The following is an 8,698-nucleotide window of genomic DNA, read 5'->3' as shown; positions in this document are numbered from 1 at the left end:
GCAGGAATTTGGCAACGTCTGCCTTTGCAAATGTTGCTAAATACCTGATTCAAGAGACATGCACATTTCGTCTATTTCTAATCCCTTTTGTAAACAATTGACTCCATACTTGAGTCACGATTTGTATCAGAAAACAAAGTCATCATTAGTTTTGCAACATTGTATCGGAGCTGGGAAATTGTTTTTTAAAGTTCTTTTCAGATACTTGCTGGGAGATGTTGCTGATGCAAAAGATCTGCTCCTGAAATGGTTCCTATGAGGTAGTCTTTTGGCTGGAGTCACCAGGATACATGCATAGGAATTGGGGAAAAGTTGCCGATTTGCTTACCTTGGACAAACTGGCTGATACTCACAAAAAAGTGATAAAACTAGATACCTCTAACACCTGGGCTACTTAAAATGCAGTGAGTTTACAATTAATTTCTTTCACAGTCAGTTTACCATTACCTACATATAGGTAGAATATTATTTATCTGTGAACATTTGTCAGACTAACATCTGGTTTATGTGGGACAAAAATCATGGCAACAGGGAGAGGCATAACAAAATTCCAGGTGCTTAGAAGAATTTAATGCGCTTTTCCAAAAATTTGTACATCTGCTAGTGCAAGTCTTAAGACTTGCTAAACTGATGTTGGAACTAAACATTTGGTACTTAAACATTTAAGTGTTCACACACACAGTGAACCACAAAAGCTCATTTGAACAGTCAGTTTCAGTACTGAATATACAGAATTTGCTTTATATACATTGACTTGCTTTCTTTGATGTGAGATGCAGCTACTACTTTGAAATGCTATTTTATCTTTGTTGATTAGCAATCATTTACTGTAAGACAGACATTTTGTAATAGATCCAGTGATGAAGTGTGACCCTAGTGCTTTAGGCAACAGCTCTTCAAAGAATATTTTCTTTCCCATAACACTGAAGTGCAGTTTTTGTCAAAATGGAAGTTTCCCAGACTTTATGCTTACAATGAAATGTCTTGAATGTTGGCATAGTACCACCACCTGTATGACACTTCTGAGTCCTCCATGGGTGGCCAGTAAAGTTGGGCAAGGAGAGGGGCATTTCTTCTTTCCACCTTCTGATGTGAGCATCCTCTGTCTCCAGGCCCTTTCCCAAAGCAGAAATGCTGTAGTGGTTGTTTTACTCCAGCTCTGAGGAGCAGTGTGCTGTCTGAGGGTAGCCAGGGGCCTGAGTAGATTGAGCACCAGAGCGTGGGATGCAGAATTAGTATTGTGCCTATGGAGGTAATACCTGTTCTTCATATTTGGTATCCGGAATTCTGTATAATACAGTGCTGTTGCTATATCGCCATTGGGAGCATTTCCTTGTATTTTGAAGTTATGCCCTATGTATTAAATACCAGTATTTAATGAAGAACTGAAAAGTAATTTTCACCAATCAGTGCAGAATTTAACATTCATTGCACTCTGCCTATATGCGTGATTTGGGAAGTTATGCAACCTCTTTTTAAAGAGTTGTGTGTTCTCGTGATCTAGGCTTGCTCAGTTATTGCTTAGAAATGCCAGTGTATTGGGAGCTATGTACAATACAAAACTTAGGTCATGACAAACTACTATGTTCCTCTGGATATAAAAACATTTCTGTGCAGTAAGGTTCAAGGAGAAGTGGCTTCCATCGTTATGTATACGGGCATTAAGACTGCTGAGTAGAAGAGACTAAGTTGCTGTGACATAGGGCGGTACACAGGCTGGTTGTGGAAAGAATTTGCACGGAGATGTTGCATATTTAGTTCAGGCAGAAGGCGACTGAAAACTAAGTGCCCAACAGAAGCAATTGCTATTGGTTATCTGCAAGCTGCAGTTGCGGGGGAGAGGGAGGGCTGAAGCAGGGCATATTGTCACCTTGGCAGTGGGGGAGTGCCCTTCCTGACAAACTGCCGGTCGTTATTCCAAATTGCGGAGCTACTAGATCATCGTAGTGCAATTCCTTGGGCAATTTTTTTCAAGATGAGCAAACCACATTTTTTGTGATTTCATTATTGGAGGAGGCTGTTTTTCAGAAACACTACACACAGAAAAATCAACCTGAGACAGACACCTGGCACGAAAAAAAAATTGCCTGAATACTAATAGTTTGGCAACATTTTAATAAGCAAATGGCAACAGTATGTAGTAATGGGAATTCAGCTGCAGCGTTTGCTACCAGATCCACCAAGAACAATGGACTTGAATACCAACCCAGACTTACGACAAATATTGTGATTGTAGGTAACTAAATGACCATGGAATCTGGAGCAGAGAACCAGCAGAGTGGAGATGCAGCCGTTACAGAGGCAGAAACCCAACAGATGACAGTGCAGGCACAACCACAGATTGCAACGTTAGCCCAGGTATAAAATCATAACGGTGTAATAGTTTTACCTATTGGATAATTTTTTTTAAGAGGGATTATCTGCTCATGGGCCTGAGACAAGGTTCCATTGACACGCTTCTGAAACAAGTGCGGTGTATAGTTCCTTTAATATATGTCTTCACATTTTTAAAGCAGTAGAGATTTTTAACTTCCCATCTCACTAGGCGGTGTTAGTTCTGAAGAACTGTATGTGTGTAAACTGTGTAATGTTAACAGAATAATGCAAGAAAATGTTTCTAGCATTATTTACCACACCATACCACTGAGAGGTATTTTTTTCAAAGCATGTAATTTACTGTCTTTTTTAATGTTGACTGGATTGTTTTGCTGTTATGTTTTCTGCTAGAAACTTGTCTATAGCAGTCAGTGTAATGCTGAAGAAAAGAGACTGAAAATATAGATAAATAATGCAGCAAATACATCTTATCAGATGGGATTAATATTATAAACATTCTAATCAAGTGGAACAACCTGGCATTTCACAGCTCATATCATCCTGTTGTCTCTAGAAGTTCACAGAATTGTTTGGTGTTTAGAGATACAGTAGTAGATTGTTTATTATCCCCAAATTATTTTGGAGGGACAAGAAATGCAATCTCAGGTACATCTCTAATTCTGGAACCTGGTTTCATTCTTGGATACACTGGTGGTTGGCAGAAGCAACTCCTTTGTGTAAATTAGTCCAGAATCTGTTTGGCTCTCTTCTGTAACCATTTACTTTTAAAGATATTTGCAGTCTGCAAAGTACAAACAAGTTTTTTTAGATCTCATAGTTTGGGGTATTAAGTGTCTTTTAGGTGGCACAAGTGTTAAATCACTTACCATTTTGTAAATGATTAATGTATTTTTAAAGTTATTACACCTTTTGGTAAACCAGGGATAGTACACTTGAAGTGATAGTATAGGGATTGGAGCTGTTAAAATGCACAGGGTGGTTTTGCTGAGTGGAGCTGTAGTGTGAATTTACAGGCCACCAGCTGCCCTGCAGCAGCTTGCCTCTTTGGGCAGTTTTCTCGCTGTCTAACTTAGGCACAGGATGTAGGTGGTGCGAATAACGCGTCAGTGTGAACTGAGTGGAAGTAGTTTATTTCTCTTGCAAAACCAGTAAACTGCTTCTCACTTGGTATGCATTAAGATTTAGTCCAGAGAAGAAGGAATGTTGTAAATTCATGTACTAATGTACTCCAGGTAGCTGAATTTACAAGTATGTAGTGGGTTGAATGCACTTTACTAGGACAAAATCACCCCAGAACTTGAATGAGAATGAGCTGTGGTTAAAATCCACGTGAACCACAAAGAAATATGTTATATTTTTCCTAATTTTCTCTTTGCCATTCACTGTATTATTTGCACCTTAGTTTTTTCCCAGAACGTACATATTCCTTGTGGAGGTGACACAACAGTCTAAACATAATTCCTTGTCTTGTTCACGTCAGTGTCATTATTGTAATACGTTTAATATGTGAAGTGGTGGTGTTTGGCATTAGGGAGTGCCCTCAGAGGCTTAGGCAAATCTAAATAACTAATTATGTCAATTTAATTTTTTCATTATTTCTTGTAAGGTCACCCCTCTATTAAGCGTAGTTTAATTGTTGCATTTTCAGTGAGTTCAGGGTAGTTTTCAGAGTCAAAAGGAAACTCGTTCCAGTTCCACAAGGTATGAGTCAGAGACATTTGTGGAAGTTACACTCTGCTGTTGGCTTAATTCAGCCTCAGAGTGGCCTCCAGTTGGTCAGCTTTGCTGTCATTGCCAAGGACTGTTTAGTCAGACATGCATTATTAAAAAGGGTCACTTGGTAAAGGGATATAATTTGCCAGAGGAAAGTGTGCTCATGTTAATCTCAGCCCCGGTTTCTCTCAGATGTAAGTTAAGTACCACCATGTAATGCTGCAGCTGTTTTCCTGGAAAAGGAAGGTAAAGGCAAACTCAAATTTGTGGATTAGGGAGAGACAGCTGTGGAGGAGAGAGGTCTACATGTAATTCCTTTTAATTTTGTTGTTAAGCAAAATTTCTTTGTAAGTGGCGGATGTTCATGAAAATTCAGAGATCAGCTACTGCAGCTTTTTGAGAACCACATGTTCATGGGCACAGCAGAGGATTTACTTCTGCATCCGGTACAGAGCAGCTCTTTGAGATTAGGTAGGGCAGCAGCGCAGCCCCTTCTCACATTGTAGCTGCACGGATAGAATTTCTTGAAAATGCTGTTGAATGCTGGAGAATTGTTAAATTTTCCACACTTGGGTGTCTAGAAGAAGGCTGGCTACTCAGTGACCCACGACCTGGCTGTGGTCTGCGAGAGCAGCTCGCGCTTGCCTGCAGTGCTTCCCTGAGGGCTGTGGTGGTGCGAGGTGGGCACAAACCGAGGGCTGTGTGCACTGGTAGGGCAGCCCCTGCACCCTCCTGCCTTTCAGGAGCCCCCCCAGCCACGAACACGTCGGTCGTGTCACCAGACAATTGCTGAGCACCGGGACATGCACCACGGCATGTGCCCAGCCACGTAGCAACCTTGGTGCATGGCCCTTCAGCCACCCATAAGGGTTCTTGTGACCAGCCAGGGTGAGACTTCCCTGCGTGACGTGACCAGCTTTGTGTGGTATCACTGTCCTCGGAGCCTGAGCCTCTGCGCAGGACACGCGTGGCGGTGCACGCAGCACTAACGTACGGTGCTGAAGTCACGAGTGTATCCCTGCTGGCATAGCCACTGTGCCTACAGGTCTGTGCTGGAGAGACAAAGTTGTGTTTAGGTACTGAGGGCTTAAAATGCGGGCAGTTTTTCCTCATAGAAGTAACTCTTAAGACTAGAGTTTGTGTTGACCCGTGACACTGAATCACAGGAACTGCCTACAAACCATTTGTTTCTGCTGCAAATCCATGGGTTTTCTCTCCGAACTCATAGCCAGTTTTCTTCATTTAATGGACTTTGCCAGCTGGTCAGTATGGTTTAGTCTCTAGAAAGTCTGAAAGGTATGACTCCCTAAAAATTTTAACTTCTTACATCTGGCAAACACTGCATTTTCTTGAGTGTGAACAAAAATAGCTTCACTCCCATATGTTTCTGCCTTTGACTCAGCAGTGACTGTAGGAGTACACCCAAGTCCTAGCAGTATCTAGAAGTGAGCGAAAGGTAGTAGTGTGTTATTAGGTTACCTCAAAATAGAGGCAGCTGTGTTTTTCTCATTCTTGTCAGTGGTTTTATAAGCAGTGTTTTGAGCCTGCAGAAATTCTGCATTAGATTCATTTGTAAAGTAGGTCAGATGTTGGGCTTAGGCAGTTCAGGGGGGTTTAAAGATTTGGGTCATTTAACTGGGGTCTAGAAGAGACATAATTCTTTCACCAAAAAGTGTTCTTGGTAGTGAAATAAGATTTTTGCAATAACCTAATTTATGTTCACTGTCTCTTCTTTGCAGGTATCTATGCCAGCAGCTCACGGAACGTCTTCGGCACCCACGGTGACCTTAGTTCAGCTGCCCAATGGGCAGACGGTTCAAGTGCATGGAGTAATTCAGGCTGCCCAGCCGTCAGTTATTCAGTCTCCACAGGTCCAGACAGTTCAGGTACTGACTGAAGAAATCCCAAATAGGTGAATTGGGCCTTTTGAATAGTCCTGCCAGTTCACTGGTTTCTAATGTGTTTGTTTCCCAGATTGTGTTTTTGCTTATATAAAATTTTTAAGAGCACGTTAAAGGCAGAACCTGTACAGTATTTGCTACTCTGACTTTTCTTCTGTTCTGGTTTAACCACTTTTCACTTTCAAACATCACTGAGTTTCATTTCCCTCTAGAATTGGGTTGGTGATCTTAACGGCCTCATGGTCTTTCTTAAAGTATTATTCTACTTTTTCTCTCTACTGTATTTTCATATATCTTTATTGAGTAAGAGTTCATACTATTCTGAAGTGAACAAAAGGGATTTTTTTTAATAATGTAATCATCAAGGAGGCTGTTATTCTGGGAAAAGAGTCTTTGCTACTTAGAAAATATTTGCACTACTTTACAAAACAGATGCCTGTATGTTAATGGTTCTTAAAATAAACCTATCAGTCCTCTTGTAAAAATGGTTTTAAAATTTGCTTGTTGAATGTTGTTTGCTTTATATTTTCTCTTCTGCAAAGCAAGGCAGATAATGCAGTATGATGAGGTAGCTTGGAGACATAGGAGACAAGTAGTCTGAAATCTTTAAAACCTGTAACTTTTTTTTTAACTACTTTAAGCTCAGTGTTACTGAATGCAGAAAGTGAAATTGCTTGGTGTACAGCAGCTGCATAGGGAAAGGACTGTACGTCATTCATTTGCTATTAGTATACAGCTCAAAAAATGTTTAATTTAAAAAGTAGACATTGTGACTATTTGATACAGATATTTAGCTGGGTATTATTTTAAATAATAAGGCATGCATAATTTCAATCTAGGACATTCTGATAATAATCTTTGTTTACTCCTTGTCAGCTTTATTGCTGAGTTTCTGGCAGGCTCTACCCTCCTCAGCCATTGGAGTCAAAAGTTTAGAGTTGCAATCTGTCGGAGGTGAGCAGTTTTCAGATAAGTGCACAAGTTACTAGCACCTCCAAGGAGGTGGAAGAGACGAGACTGACAGTGAAACCGTGCTTAGAATTCACCTGGCTCAGTGCTTGGAGTGCTGTGATATTCAAAGCCCAGTAGTTCACAGTCACCCAAGGACCTGTTCAGGCCCTCTGATAACTGTGAGATTTGGGCAGTTCTGGGAGATAACGGACAGCAAGCTTTTTGAGCCTTCAGGAATCCTCCCTGCATTGCATAAAATGTCAGGCTGTGAGCTATGTTTCTCACACAGGCATTTCTCTATTCACCAGCTATTGTTAGCTTTTGTATATTTGTCACGTGACTATAATCTTTTGGAAAACAGTTTCTGTTTTTATGTATCGGAGATGTTTTTACATTTTTTGCACACTTTGAATGTAAAATTGAAATGCAATCGATGCAAACATTTTAGCTTTCCGTCACAAACCTTTGCCTTTTTTTTAGCACAGGTGTTTGGAATTACAGCACTTCACTATTTTTTAGCATCTTCATGTATGACATCTTCATGACAATTTCCCCTCCCCCCCCAAGCCAGTCTCATTGTAACCAATCTACCCTATTATTTATAAATCGATGTTTTTCAACTTCAGTGTGTTGCTCTTTGTTTCCAAACGTTTCTGCTATCTTAATGGTTTTAGTTACTGTCTCTCAAAATTTTACTAAAAAATTCTTGTTTCCTTGAAATGGATGGAAACAAGGAATCATGGGAAGCAAAAAGTGTATGGAATTGCTGATTATTTTTTCTTACTGAACTGTTTAAATTATAAAGGATATTCTCACCGGTAGATAACTGGTCATTCTTCACTGGATCTGGTACTAAACAGCCGTCCCTTCCTGCTCACTGCCTAGGCAGAAGCACTGTAGAATACTTGAAATGTAGTGTTTTTCACAGGATGTCAACATTTCCTTAAAACAAAGACATTGGGAGTGTCTTGTTAAGTTTGATTGCTGTTCTTGTTCACAGATCTCCACTATAGCAGAAAGCGAAGATTCGCAGGAGTCAGTAGACAGCGTCACAGACTCACAGAAACGAAGAGAAATTCTTTCCAGACGACCCTCCTACAGGTATGGAGGTTAAAAGCAGAAGCATTTTGCTTGATGGATGGGTTCTTCAGGTGGGGAGACAAACAGTGTGATTGTATAGTTACTTTTAGATTTAACCATTTAATTGCAATCTCTCTTCTGCAATGTCTTTCCATGGGATAGGATATAAAGAGATAAGCAAATGGAAGGTGAAGGAAGAAACCTCAGCTGTTAAGACAGAAATGAGCTGAGAATAAGCTAATTGCCAGATTTGTGAAACACTGAGGTATCATTGTGCCTAGGTGCCTTAGAGATAGCTTTAATGGACACTTGATACTTGAAATACACTGAAGCTTTGCAAGAAAGTGGCTTCTGTATAATCTGTAGTCTGCAAAAAATCAACTCTAGTGTTTTCCATTATTGTGGAAATGCTAGCAGCAATCAAACTTAATTCCTTTCTCCCATGTGACTTTAAATGGGCATGTGGTGTTCTGTGGCTCAGAGAGAATTTCTGCTTGAGAAAAATTGTTTGTGTTTAAAGTTTAAGAAGTCGTGGTATGAGTGGAACACAGTGATAGATATCTAGTATCTTTAGTTGTCATGGCAAATACTTCTGCGGTAAGACCAACTGAGGTGCTCCTCGTTAGTCATCTCTTACTTTATTAATAAAGCCCTTGCACACCTTTTTCTGGCTGTACTAAATCTCACTTTTCATTCTTAAAACACGCTAAATAGCG

The 8,698-nt window shown here is 40.2% G+C and overlaps 1 protein-coding gene across 1 annotated transcript in view; it reads left to right on the top strand.

The window, feature by feature from the left end:
• The first annotated feature begins 2,236 nt into the window (after positions 1 to 2,236).
• CREB1 (cAMP responsive element binding protein 1) overlaps positions 2,237 to 8,698 on the top strand; it is a 16,506-nt gene continuing 10,044 nt past the window's right edge. Inside the window, exons 1-3 of the mRNA XM_010153305.1 lie at positions 2,237 to 2,358; positions 5,790 to 5,936; positions 7,903 to 8,003. Of these exons, the coding sequence (XP_010151607.1) occupies positions 2,245 to 2,358; positions 5,790 to 5,936; positions 7,903 to 8,003 (362 nt within the window). The 5' untranslated portion in view covers positions 2,237 to 2,244. The remainder of the gene's footprint in view (positions 2,359 to 5,789; positions 5,937 to 7,902; positions 8,004 to 8,698) is intronic.

Source organism: Eurypyga helias, unplaced genomic scaffold (genome assembly GCF_000690775.1).
Source record: "Eurypyga helias isolate BGI_N326 unplaced genomic scaffold, ASM69077v1 scaffold37096, whole genome shotgun sequence".
Lineage (NCBI taxonomy): Eukaryota > Metazoa > Chordata > Aves > Eurypygiformes > Eurypygidae > Eurypyga > Eurypyga helias.
The sequence above is the reverse complement of the archived record's forward strand: the minus strand, read 5'-3'. Positions and strand labels throughout refer to the sequence as shown.